Raw genomic sequence first — 18966 nt, forward strand, 5'->3', positions numbered from 1 at the left:
GAATGTACTTATTCCAAATACTCTGGAATATCTGTTTAAATGTCTTCCACTGCTTCTCCATTGATCTGTCCTCTAGCCTAGTTTCCCAGTTCACTTCAGCTAGCTTAGCTTTCATCCCCACATAGTTGTCCTTATTTAAGTTTAAGATACTAGTCTTAGACCCACTCTTATCCCTTTAAAACTGGATGTAAAGTTCAATCATACTGTGGTCATTGCTACCTAGGGGACCTTTACTCTGAGGTCATTAATTAATCCTGTCACGTTACACAATACCAAATCTAATGTAACCTGCTCTCTGGTTGATTCCAGAACACGCTCTAAGAAACTATTTCGAAAGCATTCTAAGAACTACTTATCCAGGCTACTACTGCCAATCTGATTTTTCCAGTTTATGTGAACATTAAAATCACACATGATTATTGCCGCCCCTTTATCACAAGCACATAACATTTTCGCTTGAATACTTTATCCTACACCGTGGCTACTGTTAGGGGGCCAGTAGACCATTCCCACTAATGACTTTTTCCCCCCTACTATTCCTTATCTCCGACCAATCTTACCTCTACATCCTGATCTCCTGCACCAAGGTCATCTCTAACTATTGCACCAATGCCCTACTTGATTAACAGTGCTACCCTCCACCTTTACCTAACTCCCTATTCTTCTTGAATGTCATATACCCTTCAATAGTAAGGACCCAATCATTGTCATCCTGCAGCCACATCTCCGTAATTGCTATCAGATCATATTCATTTACTTCAGTGTGGGCCATCAATTCATTTACTTTGTTATGAATGCTTTGTGCATTCAGATCGAGAGCCTTCAGTTTTGTCTTTTTGTTACCTTTGTAACATCTAGCCTTGACTGTTGTATTCTCAGGTTTTATTCTCTGTCCCATCCTGCTATTCTCTGACCCTCAATTCTCGTATTACTATTTTGCTCTCCTGTCGTGACTCTATACTTTGAATTGCTACCGTTACCCAAGCTTGATCCCTCACCCCTCTTGTTTAGCTTAAAGCACTCTCGACTTCCCTAGTTATGCAATTTGCGAGGATACTCATCCCAGCCTGGTTCAGGTATAAACCGTCCCAATGGTACAGCCCGCATTTTCCCCAGTACTGATGACAGTGCCCCACAAACCGGAACCCACTTCTCCCACACTAGTCTTTGAGCCATGCATTCATCTGTCTGATCTTATTTGCCCTATGCCAATTTGCACGTGGCTCAGGTAATAATCCAGAGATTATTACCTTTGAGGTTCTCTGAATTCTTTGAATCCCGCACCAAGCTAAGAAAATCTGCTAGTAACATTGTTTCAAATTAGTCTAAGACGGTTTGGCAGCTGCAACTGTGGCAATTTTTAGTTGTGTGATTATTAAGCGTTTGCGTTAGAAAGCAATTACAGGCCAGTAGTCATTGTACCACAAATGATGCTGTTTGTTCTGTTGACCATTGTTATGTTACTTTGCAGCTCCCTGACTCAGAGCAATGGAATTCCCAAGGAACAGAATCAGGAACTCACCCAGGAGACTGAAGCTACAGGAAGTGGTAACATTGATCTTACTTTTATTTATAATGGTAGAGAACATATGAGAACGATTGGTGCTTTTATGATATGGCAAATGGTATTTAGAGGCTAACCAAATCCACAAGGGAAACTTGGCCATACTATCACAATGGTTTTGCAGTTTATATTTATCACAAGAAGGTTTGTGCGCTGAATTCAGAAATAATGAGTCCACTAACACTTTTGGAAATTTAAAAAATTAAATTAAAACATTTATTAGCAAAAAAAGGAATACAACATATACAAGATTAATATTATAAGACATCCCAAACTCCCAACTACATACCCTCTTTAAGGCAACTGTCCAATACAGATTTTAAATTTAGACAGGCATCATGCAAGGTTACCACAGGCACCTACTTGACAGTCGAATTCCAAAGGCTTTTAACACAACTTGGATTACTGAATCAGCAGAGTTCTGCAAAGTGGCTAGAGACTGTTTCCGCAAGTCTGTTTTACATTGTGTACCTTTTAGATCTTACATGGCCATCCCCTCTAAACCTTCTGCCCTTCTTTAAATATATTTCTCCCTCTTTAATCTGTAAATCCCATTGTTCCCACATGTCTTTGGAATTTACTTTTCTTATGTTATAAAAACTTCTCCTGAATCAACTTAAGTGGTCCCCTTACTTCATGACCGTAGACTGATTCAAAAAGACTAAATTCTGTCAATTCATTCGGGGTATCTCTAATAGCAAATAATAATAGAATCCCCCAAGACTATCCACAGGATTGGCTTTGACTATAAGCCGTCATCATGGTTTTCAAGGTTTGATGCCATCTCTCTAAAGCACCTTTTGATTCAGGATGATAAGCTAATGACTTAAACTGCTTTATCCTCAGGCTGTTCATTATTTCTTTAAACAGCTGTGACATGAAATTCAAATCCTTATCCAACTGTATTCCTTTCAGGAGCCCATAGTTTGTAAAAATATTTAGTCAACTCCCCTACAATTCTTTTTGCTGTAATATTTCATAAAAGTATCACCCCTGGAAACCTTGTAGACACACCCGTAATTGTCAGCAAGTACTTTTTTCTACTTTGTCTTAGGGAGGGGCCCTACACAACCAATCAGGACCCTAATAAAAGATTCCTCAAATGTATGAATCGGAATTAAAGATGCCGGTTTAATCACTGCTTGAGGTTTTCCTGTCACCTGACATGTGACATGGTCTACAGAATTTGACTACATCTTTATGCAATCCAGGTCAATAGAAATGTTATTGTACTTTTGCCTGAGCTTTCCTAATTCCTAATTGTCCCACTATTGGAATTTCATGAGCTACTTTCAATATCTCATTTCTGTATCCAGTTATTTGATGTACTACCTTCCATTTCTCATCTGCTGAAACATGATACAGTCTCCACTTCTTCATTAGCACGTTACCTTTAAGGTAATAACATTCTGAAATACATTCTGTCTCTGTTTCTGAATAAGCTATCTGATATAACTTCTTTATTCTTGAATCCTTCTACTGTAACTCTACCAATTTAACTGAACCAAACACTTCCACTTCATTCTCTCCAACCTTATTTTCCTGTACAAACTTTTCAAAAAATGATCCAGCTAATTGAATGTCAGCATTTTTTCCCTGTCTTTTAGATTCCTCCCCTTCCTGTTTCAACCTGTGAGTTTGTGAACTTGTTAGTACACAATCTGGAAACAATCCAGGAACGCCTCTGTTGAATGCATCGTCACAGGCTGCTCAACTCCAGTAGGCATTACCAACATCTGTGACCCAGTTATGTCATTACCTAAAATGAATTGAACCCCTGCAATGGGTAATTTTTCCACTACTCCAGCAATCACCTTACCTTACCTGTTTTCAACTTACTCTTTAAATTTACCTTTCACAATGGAATAGGTTTAGCATCTCGATGAATTCCACTAATTGCCACACTTTCCTGCAATTTTCCCTCTGGACAACAAATAGCACTATCCCATAACATTAAGGATTGACTAGCCCCGTATCCCTTAAAGTGTTAATATCTTTGCCTGCTCCACCCTGTACACATGGAAAGGCTTTCCTTTCATACACAAAATCTTTAAACATTCCTGTAACCTGCCCTTCAGCATTCCCTTGGGCAAATTGTGAACATATTTCCACTTCTGTACTTATCACTGATTCTTCCTGCTTTACCTGTACACGACCCACTGGTTTTTCCTGCTTCTGGATCTCAGAACCCACAGTTTATTTCCAAAACTTTTCTGTGCTCCAACTACTGCAACAGATTTTCCCTGTAACCTCCAACACACTTGACTTCATGTGCCTCACCTTATTACAATAAAAACACCTAAGTTTTCCAGTGTCACTTCAATCCTCAGCACCTTCTCTTTTGGTCTGAGGAGAAACTTCCTGAAAATTTCCAACTGTTCCTTCTCAGGTTTAAAAGGGTGACAGAAAAATGGTTTAGATCTGTGGACTAGCTCATAATCATCAGCTATCTCCGCTGCTTGCCTTGCCGTTTTAACCCTCTGTTTTTCCACACAAGTTCTGACTACTGAAGGAATTGAATCTTTAAATTCTTCCAAAAGAATTACCTCTCTCAGAGCAGCATATGTTGTCTCTACCTTTAATGCCTGTATCCACCGGTCAAAATTACTTTGTTTTACTCTCTCAAACTCAATATAAATCAGACTAGGCTGTTTTCTTATGTTCCTGAATTTCTGCCTGTGCGTCTCAGAAACCAACTCTCATGCACTCAAAATTTTTCACCGCCTCATAATCTCTTTTGACAGCAATGCATATACCTTATGAGCTCTACCTACCAACCTAGACTGGAAAAGCAGTGTCCGGATTTCTTGTGGCTATTTCATCTGCTTAGCTATCTTCTCAAAGGAAATAAAGAACGCCCCTACATCCCCTTCCTCAAACTTTGGAAGAGCCTGCACAAATTTAAACATCTCCCCACTAGTTTTTAAATTGAAAATGGTTGTTTGCACATCAGAAGTTTCCTCAGCGTCTGAGATCTCTTTTTTAACCTTCAGCTTTTTAAGCTGATATTCCCTTTCTCCATCCTCCATTGCTAATTTCTCCCTCTGAAGGTCAAGTTTTCTCATTTCCATTTTAAATGCTCTCTCTTTCCTTTATGTTTGCCTCCAATTCCAGTTTTTTAAGTTCCTTTTCACGTTCAAGTTTCTTCATTTGCAACTGGAACTTAGTTAATTCAACTGACTCACCCCTTAGAGAACCTGGTCTCTCTCGTATCCCTTCCAATTTCAAATGCTGCGCTATTACTTCAATTATGTCCACTTTCTTTGCCTTTCTGGTTAAACCCAACTACAACTTGTACGCCAATTCTGTTAACTTACCCTTAGTTACTTTTTGTAAACCAGTCAGGGCTTATTCTTCTACTCCCAGAAAAGTCTTAGCAAGGGATAAAGCTATATTTGTAGCCTCACCACTTTAAAACCCCTCAACACCAACTCCTGAGTTCAATGTCCTTCTCATACTCGTAGCCCTAAGATTCATCAACTGCAAGACAATCAAGCAATTTCAAAAATCCTGCAAAGAGCCCCCAATTTTGTTATGATAAGGCAGGTGGTATTTGCTAGGCTGATCCACAAGGGATACTTGGCCACACTATCACAATGATTTTGCAGTTTATATTTATCACAAGAAGGTTTGTGTACTGAATTCTGAAGTAATGAGTCCATTAACAACACCTTTAGAGATTTTAAAAATTAATTGAAAACATTAACAAAAGAAATGAATACAACACATACACAAGATTACAGTTACACCATTACTTAATATTATAACACATCCCAAAATTCCTAATGGACCTGACTCCCAACAACACATCCGCTTTAAGGCAACAGCCCAAAACAGATTTTAAATTTAGACAGGCATCGTGTAAGGTTACCACAGGCACCCACTCAACAGTGGAATTCCAAAGGCTTTTAATACTACTTCGGTTACTAGAACAGCAGAGTTCTGCAAAGTGCCTAGTGGTTATTTCCCAAAGTCTGTTTCACACAGTGTATCTTTTAGATCTTACACGGCCAACCATGATACAATCTTTCATCCTACTTTATAGATATTTCTCCCTCTTTAATCTGTAAACCCCATTGTTCCCACGTCTTTGGAATTTATTTTTCTCAGACTATAAAATTTTTTCACGTCATCAATATGGCCTTTTCTTTTTGGGAAAAGTAAACATAATAGCCTCTTGCCCTATTTATTTTGTTACTTGTAAACGTCCTACCCTGTCTCTTTGAAAATCAAGCAACTTCCCACATATCTTAACATGCAAACTTCATTCACACACCTACCTGCTGTGACTTTTACCCTAGCTCACTCAGCATTTCACACACCTTTTTCACACTTAACTCTTGATCGTTTCAACCTTGCAGTCTATCCAACTCCAATTAAATTAAATCAGCCACACAGACAGAATCATCCACACACACACAAACATAATCCTACTTTACAATACCCCAGAGGATTATTATGAAAAATATGGTAGTTTCATGACAGCACCAAAGGTTTTCAATTTAGAACTTTTATGGGATTAATTTTAATATTTCACACCTTACCGCCCTGTGGAACTTTAGGAGCATATGTGCAACCAAGGTGATGCCACTTGATAAGGTGGTATCCTACACTCTTTTACAGTACCTAACTGAAAGATACTGAGTGTGTGTCAAATAACAGCTTAGACCCCATGTCCTACTAGTCAACATATTAGTTAACTAAGCCACATATTTTACATATTGTGCTCATTAAGCATATTGGGCCATTAAGTATTATCAGAAACAACATGCTATAGTCAACTTCGTGTGAACGAGTATGCTTTAAATCCATTAGTCCTGATTCCGCTACAAGTTGAGGAAGCCAGTTGATTACTAATGAAGATAGAGCTTAGCCATTCTGCTCAGGGAGAGGGAATTACTTACATAATTCTTGTAATGAGCAGTTTTATTCTCATTCAGCAGTGTGGATGAATTCTGCTAACTCTGTTAGCACAAAACTGAAAAGCAATACATCTCTCTCAGCAAAAATCAGAAAAGACAGGTTACAAAAGCTACCAGCAAAATAATTAAGGAAGTAGCAAATAAAAGGGATTTGGTTCAAACTTGTTTCAAACTTTAATTAAATTGCAAACGTAACTCATTTTTAAATGTCGAGCATGCACCAGTAGAGTTCAACTGAGAGTCCGCCAACTCTTTCCTGATTAGCAGCATGGACAGTCTAAGTTGGAATACCTGCTTTTGTAGAAATAGCATCTGAAGAAGGTTTGAGATAGTCTAATAAAGCTTAATTAATCTATATAGAAGGAACAGTGCACGCAATTCATTTAATACTGAACGTTGCACTTATATGCAAGCCAGTACTCTGCTGCAGCACCCCTTCACCTACTGATGAAAAGTAAATAATGCCAGAATTTTATCATGAATTCAGGAGAATAAAGGTATTGACCTGAAAGAAGCAGAGAAAATGTATGGCACAGAAGGAATGAAGGTCGCATTTTAACTTTGTTAGCTAAAGCAGTTACTGCTTATAGTCTAATCACTTTACTTTCTTGCCATTCTGATAAAAGGTCACGGAGCTGAAACATTGCAAAGACCTGAAACATTGGACAGAATCTTGTGCCTTACCCTGTGATGAGGTTGGTGGTGAGGGACATTTAATCAGGTGCGGGGTTGGGGGGGTTACCTGACACCTTCTCGCCGTCACCTCCCAAGAGCTTGGGTAGGTGTCGTACTGGCAGCAGCCGCTGGTTGCTGAGTATAGAAGAGCTGTAGGCCGATCGGGGGATGCAACTTCCACCCCAGGGTCCTAGATCCCAGGGGAAGGCTGACCACTGGCCTGCTGAGTGCCTGAGTGGCACAAGATGTGGCAGGTCTTCTCGAAAAGAAGCAATGCGGGGATCTCATTAGCTCTCCAGCCCATGGACATGACCCCCATCGCCTCCACAAGATTCCACCCATTAACTCTGTTTCTCTTTCCACAGATGCTGCCAGACCTGCTGAGTTTTTCCAGCATTTTCAGTGTTTATTTCAGATTTTCAGCATCGGCAGTATTTTCCTTTTGTTCTATGCTTGCTGATTTATCACAGTTATAATTTGGACACAAAATGATTTGTCATAGCTGGCATGTTTTTAGGATGATGAATATTCAGTAGGTGAAAATATAACCATTCTGATACCATGGGCTTTGCATATAGAACTGTGATTTAATTCTACAGCAGCAATTTTAGATTTTATAGCAGAAAGAATGATCTTGTTTCTTCAAAACCCACAGTAAAGCAATAATATTTCTGTCTCCCTTATCCTATTATGATTCGAGATATATTTTCGTATTAGAAACATTTTTTTCAATGGTATTTCTTGTTAATACCATACAATCTTTGCTAAGTTTGCAGATGATACAAAGATAGGTGGAGGGACAGGTAGTATTGAGGAGGCAGGGAGGCTGCAGAAGGATTTGAACAGGTTAGGAGAATGGGCAAAGTGGCAGATGGAATACAACGTTGGGAAGTGTGAGGTCATGCACTTTGGTAGGAAGAATAGAGGCATAGACTATTTTCTAAATGGGGAGAGAATTCAGAAATCTGGAGTGCGAAGGGACTAGGGAGTCCTAGTCCAGGATTCTCTTAAGGTTAACTTGCAGGTTGAGTTGGTAGTTAGGAAGGCAAATGCAATGTTGGCATTTATTTCCTGAGAGGACTAGAATATAAAAGCAGGGATGTGCTGCTGAGGCTTGATAAGGCTCTGGTCAGATCACATTTAGAATATTGTGAGCAATTTTAGGCCCCGTATCTCAGGAAGGATGTGCTCGCCCTGGAGATGGTCCAGAGGAGGTTCACGAGAACGATCCCAGGAATGAAAGGCTTACACATGAGGAACGTTTGAGGACTCTGGGTCTATACTCGATGGAGTTTAGAAGGATGAGGGGGGATCTGATTGAAACTTACAGAATACTGAAAGGCCTGGATAGAGTGGATGTGGGGAAGATGTTTCCATTAGTAGGAGAGACTAGGACCTGAGGGCACAGCCTCAGAGTAAAGGGAAGATTTTTTAGAACAGAGATGAGGAGAAACTTCTTTAGCCAGAGAGTGGTGAATCTATGGAATTCATTGCCTCAGAAGGCTGAGGAGGCCAGGTCATTGAGTGTATTTAAGACTGAGATAGATAGGTTCTTGATTGGTAATGGGATCAAAGGTTACGGGGAGAAAGCGGGAGAATGGGGTTGAGAAACTTATCAGCCATGATTGAATGGCGGAGCAGACTCGATGGGCCAAATTGCCTAATTTCTGCTCCTATGTCTTATGGTCTTATAATGCGTAAGCAGAAGTATATTTTCATCTTCACCGTATATAGAATAATTCTGGAGTCATTCCACCAACCCTCTTCTCCATTTTCTCGCTGCAATACAGCACTTCACTCCAGCAAATTACCCACAGATGTGGAGATAATCTATGGTACAAAGGAAACTTTTCAACCTACGCAGCCTTCAATCCAAAACCACTCCAACCTCAGTCATTGAGTTTCAATATACAGCCGACACTTGTTTGTGCATTCACTCAGAAACTGAGCTTCGGGTCATTGCCAACTCCTCCTCCGAAGCATATGAGGAAATTGGCCTTTCACTAAACACATGGAAAACTATGGTCCTCTTCTAACCAGCTCCCACAGCAGAACACCTGTTCCCATCAATTTAGAACTGTTTTCTAAAACTGGACTGTTTTCCATACCTTGGGGGCCACCTCTTGACGAAGGCAGACATAGACAACAAAATCGTTGCCTCCAATGTACCAGCTCAGTCTTTGGTCGACTGAGGAAAAGAGTATTTAAGATCAAGATTTCAAACCAGAGACTAAAGTCATGGCTTCCCAGGCAGCAGTGATCCCCATTCCCCTATGTGCTATGGAGACATGGACAACCTACAAAAGGCACGCCAAAACACTGGACAAGTGCCACCAGTGGTGCCTTCACAAGATCCTCCAAATTCAATGACAAGAAAAGTGGTCCAACAGCAGCGACCTCTGCCAAGCCAATTTGCGCAGCATCGATGCACTGAACACTTAAAACCAGCCCTGCTGGGTGGGACATGTAGTTCATATTGCCTGACACCAGACTCCTGAAGCAACTGCTGAACTCAGAACTTAGACACAGCAGGAGACTCCCAGGAAGATGGCGGAAATGCTTTAGTGATGTCCTCAATGCATCCCTGAAGAGGTTAAGCATTGCTTCTGACTCATGGGAGACCCTAACTTTTGGCCAACCAAAATGAAGAAGGCTCATTTGAGAAGGCACCGAGCACATCAGGAGACTTCTTTACAAATGTGCAGAGGCCAAGCCAAGGTTCAGAGGGGGCGCACAAACCTCCAGACAGCCCATCTACCCAAGCACCACCTGCCCCATCTGCAGATTGCACATTGGACTTAGCAGCCATCTCAGAATTCATCGAGCTGGAGTGGAAGCAAGTCATCCTCAATCCCAAGGAACTGCCTAAGAAAAAGAAGGACAATAATTTGACAGAGTGGATCACCTGCCCATTATAGAGATGGTCCAGTTTTCATTCCATTTGGTTCTCCGAAGCCAAGTGGGCAAGCCACGCTGCCATATTACCACCAATGCTATGAGGATGCAAATTGCTGTACCATATTACCACCAATGCAGTGAGGATGAAAAGTTATCCCATAGTGTTTTTAACTCATTGGGCAGAATTTTTAGGATGGTGTGCGGATGCGCGCCTGACCTGATCGGACGTGAAATCGTATATGATGATGTCGAGCGAGCATCTCGACGTTACCCCGCACTCACACGATGTTTCAGTTGGCGGGCAGGCACGACTGTCGGAAGCGCGGCCGCCGACAATTAAGGAGACAAGTAAAGTTGTTAAGGTTCCAATTGTCCCTGATTTTTCGTGGTCTGTTCAACCTTACAGTCAGCGGATGGGGGAATCTGTCAGGCAGATTTTGCATTTTGATGAAACCTCATCCAAGGGCGGGATGAGGTTTCCGTTATTAAATAAAAAGAAATGTATGGGCAGAATTTTCATCATGTATATGATCAGGTGACTGACTCTGATGCCTGGATGTTTATTCCGGATTTTAAAATCTTTACTTGATTGCTTTAAGGTCTTCAGCTTCCTAAGGAAACTCCCTGCCTTCAGGGAGCTTTCATTCAGTGCTCACCTGTGCTTATGTCAGCACCCACCCTCTTCCTGCCCCCACCCTGGCAGTGCTGTGCATTTCAGCGCGCGCTTCACGCTGGCTGGGCGCTAATTAGCCAATCAGCGTGAAATAGCAGTTGGAGGCCGATCGTGGGTGGCGGTCTGTTCCCTGACTGCTCCCGAGCCTGCCAATTGTGCCTGCACGCCAACCTAAAAGTCCTGGAAAAACTCAGCAGGTCTGGCAGCATCGGCAGAGAAGGAAAGAGTTGACATTTCGAGTCCTCGTGAGGACTCGAAACGTGAACTCTTTTCTTCTCCGCCGATGCTGCCAGACCTGCTGAGTTTTTCCAGGTAATTCTGTTTTTGTTTTGGATTTCCAGCATCCGCAGTTTTTTGTTTTTAACCTATAAGTCCTGCCCATTGTCACTCATTGACAAATGACAATAGGAAAATATGCTCCATAAACGTAGCATGATTTCGATGACATTCTTAACCACCGTGTTATCTGTTGCAACCTGGTTTCCTTTTTTCAGTGTAAATTGTGAAGAAAATATTTGATCGGTAATACAATCCTGCAGAGCACTAGAAACCTGCAGCCCTGTTCCATTATTTCCGCTAATGCATTCATTTAAATAAAAAAACAGCTAATCAACAAGAGATTATATGGAATAGGTTTGAATGTATAATTCATCCATAATATTTCTGAATCTCTTTTATTCCTCCTGATTAACTTAGTGATGTGATTAGACTAAATGCATCCAAGCAAATTCTTGCCACGGTATAAGCAGATGCTTTGTTGAACTTTATGTGACATGAATTTTATTTTCTGTAGTGATGGTGGTCTTATAATCCAGAAATGACAGGGTTCCAAATAAGATGTTGTCAATCTCACATGCAAATACATTTTATATCACACCAAACTCCAAAAAACACTTAAACCATTTGTAATACAAGATTATGTTGATGACAACTGCACATTACCAACTTGGGGGGAAAGAAATTGTCTGTTCTTTCACAGGCTGTGGGTATCACTGGCTAGGCCAGCATTTGTAGCCCATCTGTAGTTGCCCTGGGGAAGGTGGTGGTGAACTTCCTTCATGAACCGCTGCATTTCCTGTGGTGTAGGTACATCTGCAGTGCTGTTAGGGAGGGAGTTTCAGGATTTTGACCCAGCAACAGTGAAGGAATGGCGATATAATTCCAAGTTAGAATGGTTTATGTCTTGGTGGGGAACTTGTAGGTGGCTGTATCCTCATGTACCTCCTGCCCTTGTCCTTCTAGGTGGTAGAGGTTGCAGTTTTGGAAGGTGTTGCTGAAGGAGCCTTGGTGAGTTGCTGCGGTGCATCTTGTAGCTGGTACACACTGCTGCCACTGTACATCAGTGCTGGGAGGAGTGTATGTTTAAGATGATGGATGGAGTGCTAATCAAGTTGCTTTGTCCTGGATGCTTTGTCAAGCTCCTTGACTGTCGTGGGAGCTGCACTCATCCAGGCAAATGGAGAGCATTCCATCAACTCCTGACTTGCACTTTGTATATCGTGGACAGGCTTTGAAAAGTTAGGTGGTGAGTTACTCACTGCAGAACTCAGCCTCTGACCTGCTTTTGTAGCCACAGCATTTATGATTCATCCAGTTCAGTTTCTGGTCAATGGTGACTCCCAGGATGTTGCTAGTGGAGGATTCAGTGATGGTAATGCCATTGAATGTCAAGGGACAATGGTTATACTCTCGTTTGTTGGAGATCGTCATTGCCTGGCACTTTTGTATTGTGAATGCTACTTGCCCCTTATCAGCCTAAGCCTGAATGTTGTCCAAGTCTTGCTGCATATAGACACAGACTGCTTCAGTATCTGAGAAGTTGCAAATTGTACTGGACATTGTCCAGTCATCAGTGAACATCCCTACTTCTGAACTGGTGACCTGGAGGGAAGATCATTGATGAAGCAGCTGAAGATGGTTGCATGTGGTAATATCCCTAATTTAAGTGGTGAAATATAAGGCTTCACTTATATTGCACCTTGACCCCCTATCATTTATTGATTTTTGTTTTTACCTAAAAAAAAAGGTTATTGCATCTTGAGTAGCACTACAAACCACAAATGGTTTCTGCTCATGCAGATGTGATTTAAGAAGAACTAAAATTATCTCTTCTTAAGCATGAATAAATCTACTTGAAGTTAATGTAAACTTTTAGCGTGCAGTTACTCAAGCCCCCCCTTCTCTGAACAGGTAAATTTCAACCACGGGACATGAGCACTGCATCTATAGAGTGCCCTCTCCTTCCTTTCTCTTTCAGCTTTTTCTGTGTTATGTACAAGGTATGGGGGTGTTCACACAATGCTGGTTGATCACCATATTAAGCATAATTTTTTTTGGATTTAGTGAGTGGTTTTACAGCCGGATGTCCTTCCTGCAGCTAACCCTCCCCATTTATCTGGGCTGGGCACCTTCATCGATACACACTGGCTTATTTACGCCAGTGACTGGGTTACAGAGTTCTCCCTCCGGTGAATGGAAATTACAATTCAAACCAGGCAAGGGTGAACAATCTCAGACTGTAAGCTGCAATATAAATGTATCACAAGTTGTGGAAATTATTTTTATTGTTGCTTTTCTGCAACTGTATGAATGTTAAAATGTAATTTACACAATGTTACTTCATTTTTATGTGATTTCCATCAAACGAGCTCATTGTAGGGTGGTAAATTCTGTTTCTAATGTGTAGAGTACCTTGGTGTACTGCTGCAGAATATCAGCAGATAGAATGGAACAGATATGTTTTCACTGTAGCTATTCATCTGTTTCCAGTTCTTTCTTGGATGTTTTTTTTCCTGCTGAAGGGACTGGATTTTTTTAAAATTATGTTTTGGTGTCTTCATACAAATGAATATAATGTGATAGTGAAATTTGGTTCCATGTGTTTGCAGGTGACATATTCCCTCATTGAGAAGAATTGTCCAGTTACAGGATCATTTACCTCCATGTTTTTGTCATTGTGTTTAACCCTAAATTAAAATTCCCTATAATTTTCCTTGCATTTTAATGGTCTGTATGTAAGTTATGGAGGGATGCAGTTTAAACGATAGGAACCAGGAATAAAAGCCAGTCACCTGACCATCCACAGCTCAGAAAATCTTCATTAGATCCCCAAAACCACAGCCACGTTAGTTTCTCAGACCTGTTCTCATACAACAAAGATAACATAAGAATGAAAGATTCAGTTGAATCAACCCAGATTAATTTGCAACATAGCAAATGTGATTTTCACCAACATGAAATTAAAGGAACCGCAAATTAAATAAACTTTCAGATGCATGCACAAGTGGGGCCCAAAAGCCTCAGCACAATACCAGAGAGACTTTGGTGGGGAGAGTGCAATCCTTCATATTTTCTAACTGTCCAAATAACAATCCTTTGGCAAAAAATGTTGCACAAAACCCATTGCACCATTGAGTAGCCCAGTGCAGTGCCTTTTAAGCCTCCCTGTAGCGATGACTGGCACTCAGATTTGGGATAAACTCCTGAATTTCATCTCAATGCCAATCTGATTGGGGATCCTACTGAAGTAATGAGAGGCGGATATGCTCCCTACCTCTGACTTCCTTCCCTTGTTCCATCACCCCCAGATTAATATGATTTTTGCTACTGTTGAAAGTTGCCTAGTTAAAAAAAAATTTATGTATTCATTAAACCTGAGTCAAGGGAATTCTTTGAAACCCACTTCCTATTCTTTACCAAGATTATTTACTGCCAAAGCTGTCTAAGAATCTACTGCAACCCAGGTACCTTGCAAAAGAGATCTTTCTGACTGCGTTACTATAGCTTTGAAATATTTCATCAACATTCATCAACGTCACTCCAACTACCAACTAGAGCAATATAGCTAAAAATCAATAAAGCTTACTTGAAACAGTCCCCTGGACTGCCAATAAGGCTTCCATGCATCATTCTAAACTTGTGCATCATGTGCACTAAATCATGAAGCACTATCTAAACATATGACTGTGTTGGAATTGAGAATAATTGCAAAAAGAAATGGAGGAAAAAAGCAAACATGAGAGAAGAAAATACATATAGGTGACTGTCCTGTTTTACAAGTACAGGACATTAGTACCATATGGAACAGAATCTAAGTATCTATCCTTTTACGATTAGGAGGTGTAATCGCTTTTTAATTTTGAAATGAATGCTGAGGTCAGTTACAAGTCTGGCTGCAGAGCATTACATAAAAATTACAGTACAAATCAGTCAGTGTTGGTATATATCCTTCACACAAGCAGTAGCCCTAATCCCATGTACCTTCCCTGCTTCAAACTTCCTTTATTCACATTTCTTTCAACCTTCTACCTAACTTGTTACTGAATGTTGATCAAGCCCTGGTTTTGCTTGACTGACAATCAATTTAGAATTTGGAAGACATTGGTGCATTTATATAAAGAGAGATAGAGGTGAATGACAACACATTTTAGGATGGTTTTGCATCCATAAGAAAGGGAGTTGAGTGCAGGTGGTTGAAGGTGCAAGTTATCCTAATGGTAAAGAATCATTGTTGACAACGTTTAAAAGTCCCACCGTTTACACCTATCTTGAATTTGTTTGATTGTTTTTAATTTGCTTTAACGTACTTTTATAAGGTACGCTGTAGCTGTTGGAAAAAGTGAAAGTCAGGGTTGGTAGACCAAGACTGGGAGTAAGTCACCTGGAGAAAAAAAGCCTAATTAGGTGTGGCAATTGGCAAAATTAACCTGCCTAGATGAGAATATGTTTGACTATGATTTAAGTGTTAGAGAATAATAGGACATAAAAATACTTGGAGGAAACAAATGGTGAACAAATAGAACTTTGTTTTTTTTATATAAATAAAAGGCTCAGTTTGTGTGCACTTCTTGTCTGCACAACCTAACTTTCTGTTATCAGTGTTTTTTTTGCACTTTATGTGCTGGATTTTCCCATGTGCTTCAGGACCCTGACACCGGGACAAAATAGGAGACCTGAGCCTGCACATATTGGCAGTGTGCCCAATGACACAGTTTTCCTGGAGGCAATCTCCTAATTGACTGCAGCGCTTCCATGCTTGACCTCCTATTAAGGAAGGTGAGAGGAGGCTCTTGATGTTGCCAGCCCAGTCAGAGGGCTGGCGGCAGCTCGAGCCTCGCCAGCTCCACCATGAGACGTGTGGCTGCTGCTGAACAAGGTAGGTAGGTCGCAGACTGTGAGTATGCCTCAATGTGGAGCTGACCTCGGAGACATGCAAAGGGACAAATGTTAGGTCCCTTGAAATGGTAGGGAAACCCTTCCGATTGTATGGTTTGGGGCGCAAGTGCTTTCCTGCTGGTGACCCCCTTTTTTGAGGTATGGAGTCTCAGGTTCTGAAGGCCCTCCAACCTACCAAAGTGAGGCTGCCTCCATGGAAACAGTGGCCTCCACGCGCAGCTTGTCAGCGTGACAGGGGTTTCTCCATCGTTGGCAAAATATCCACCACGCCTACAAAATCAGACCCAAGTGGATCTGTAATCCAGTGCCCCATCCATGTATGGGAAACTTCCCTGATAGCAGGAATGCATTGCGAAGCCGTCCTTTTGCAACTGCCCCCTATTTTGTTGGCCCCGACACCTCCAAGCCTACCTTCGTAGGGCTTGGAAAATTTGGGTTCTACCATTATAAATTCTTATGCTTATACTTATATATTACTGTGCTATGCTTATTTTGTTTTTATTCTTATACTTATCCATTACTTATACTATTCTTCGCCAAGTGAACTTATCTTTTGATTGCACAACCTGACCACCACAGAATCGCAAAATTGTTACAGCTCAGAAGGAGGCCCATCGTGTCTGCACTGGCTCTCCAAATGAGAAACTCACTGAGTGCCATTTCCCTGCCTTCTCCCTGTTACCCTGCAAATTCTTTCTTTTCAGATAACAGTCTAATTCCCTTTTGAATACTTCAGTTGAACCTGCATCCACCACACTCTCAGGCAGTGCATTCTAAACCCTAACCACCTACCGTGTGAAAAGGTTTTTCCTCATATCACTTTTTGCTTCTTTTACTAATTACTTCAAATGTTTGCCCTCTCATTCTCGATTCTTTCACGAATGGGAACAGTTTCTCTCTATCTACTTTGTCAAGACCCCTTTTAATTTTGAATACCTCCATCAAATCTCCTGTTAACCCACTTTTCTGTAAGGAAAACAGTCCTAACTTCTCCAATCCATCTTGATAACTAAAATTCCTCATCCCTGGAACCATTCTTATGAATCCTTTCTGCACACTCTGTAATGCCTTCACATCCTTACTAAAGTGCCCGGAACTAGACGCAATACTTTAGCTGAGGCCTAACTAGTGACTTATACAAATTCAACATGACCTCCTTGCTCCTGCACTTTATGCCCCTATCAATAAAGCCCAGGATGCTATGTGCTTTATTGAAACTGCTCTCTCAACCTGTCCTGCGAACTTCAATGTTTTATGCACAATTACACCCAGGTCCCTCTGCTCTTGTGCCCCTTTTGAGTTGTGCCTTTTATTTTGTATTGTCTTGTCATGTTATTTCTACAAAAATTAAATCAATTCACATTTCTTTGCGTTGAACTTCCTCTGCCCACCTTTCTACCCATTCCAACAACTTGCCTATATCCTTTTGAAATTGTACACTTTCCTCCTCACAGTTCACAATGCTCCCAAGTTTAGTATCATCCGTAAACTTTGAAATTGTGCCCTGTACACCAAGCTCTAGGTTATTAATATACATCAGGAAAATTGCCTGAATGAGTGCAGCTCCCGCAACACTCAAAAAGCTTGACACCAACCAGGACAAAGCAGCCCGCTTGATTGGCACCACATCCACAAACATTCAGTTCCTCCACCACTAATGCACAGTAGCAGTAGTGTGTATTATCCACAAGATGCACTGCAGAAATTCACCAAGGCTCCTTCGACAGCACCTTCCAAACCCACAACCATTACTATCTAGAAGGACAAGGGCAGTAGATAGATGGGAACACCACCACTTGGAAGTTCCCCTCCAAGTCACACACCATCCTAACTTGGAAATATATTGCTGTCCCTTCACTGTCACTGGGTCAAAATCCTGGAACTCCCTTCCTAACAGCACTGTGGGTGTACCTACAACACATGGACTGCAGCGGTTCAAGAAGGCAGCTCACCATCACCTTCTCAAGGGCAACTAGGTATGGGCAATAAATGCTGGCCTAGCCAGCAACGTCCACATCCCAAGAATGAATTTTAAAAAAGCAAGGGTCCCAACACTGACTTCCAGAGAACTCTGCTACAAACCTTCCTGCAGCATGAAAAACATCCATTAATCACTACTCTCTGTCTCCTGTTGTTAGGCCAATTCTGTATCCATGTTGCTACAGTCCCTTTTATTCCATGAGCTAGGTCCCACAAACCATTTAAAATGTTTCTATTTTTTCAATCTTCCATTTTTTGTCAGTAACTGAATTTCTAGAGCACAGAATCACACAAAAAAGTATGAAATAAGAGATTAAACAAAATAAAAGAATATTTCACAACAACTTTGTTAACTAGCTAGTTGTTATCTGAGATCAATAACAGTAAGACAATGGCTCAAATTTTCCTGTCAAAATAACAGTGAGGATATTGGCACTTGTTATTATTTACGTGAAAATGCTACAGCAGCTACAAGCAAGGGTCAGGTAAGCCATTAAATTCAAAAATCCAAAGGTTGCTATCCCAAATGTATGGCTCCATCCTTAGCCTTCTGAAAACAGTATTTTGCTATCAGCCTCACCATCCAAATGCGTTGAATGGATTGAAATTGTTGTACTTGTGTAATAGATATGAATGCCTGTCCATTCTAGTCTAAGTCCCCTATGAACACCATAATAAATATTAATAATTGCCAGTCACCCACTCTAATTTACACTTCCTTCTCAGTACATTCACTCTTAATTGCACAATCCTTCAATTTGATTGGCTAAAGAGGTGCACAGTTGCTTTGCTGCATTTGTTCAGGTTTCAGATGCTCCATTTCCATTGCTGCAATGTTATCAGCTCACGCTTTCAGCAACTTTCCTTGCAAAAAATTAAAATTCTAAATGGTTAAGGGAAAGTCTTAACTACCGACAGATATAATTAGATACTGTGACACAGTAAAATGTGGCCTAATAAGCTTACAGCAAAGTTACACTTTTTCAAAGTTTAGTGCTTCAAATAAGGTAATGTTCTTACAACCAACCAAAGTTTACTTGGGAAAAGAATATTTCTGGATTTTAGTTCTTGACTTTGGT

General features: G+C 40.8%; 1 protein-coding gene across 6 annotated transcripts in view; it reads left to right on the plus strand.

Moving 5' to 3' along the window:
- Window positions 1–18966, plus strand: part of LOC121290638 (E3 ubiquitin-protein ligase DZIP3-like) — a 126836-nt gene that overhangs the window by 57297 nt on the left and 50573 nt on the right. For all 6 annotated transcript variants that reach the window (XM_041211342.1, XM_041211346.1, XM_041211347.1 and 3 more), the window contains one exon: window positions 1472–1548. In XM_041211342.1, the coding sequence (XP_041067276.1) occupies window positions 1472–1548 (77 nt within the window). The remainder of the gene's footprint in view (window positions 1–1471; window positions 1549–18966) is intronic.

The sequence above is a fragment of the Carcharodon carcharias genome, chromosome 18 (genome assembly GCF_017639515.1).
Source record: "Carcharodon carcharias isolate sCarCar2 chromosome 18, sCarCar2.pri, whole genome shotgun sequence".
NCBI lineage: Eukaryota > Metazoa > Chordata > Chondrichthyes > Lamniformes > Lamnidae > Carcharodon > Carcharodon carcharias.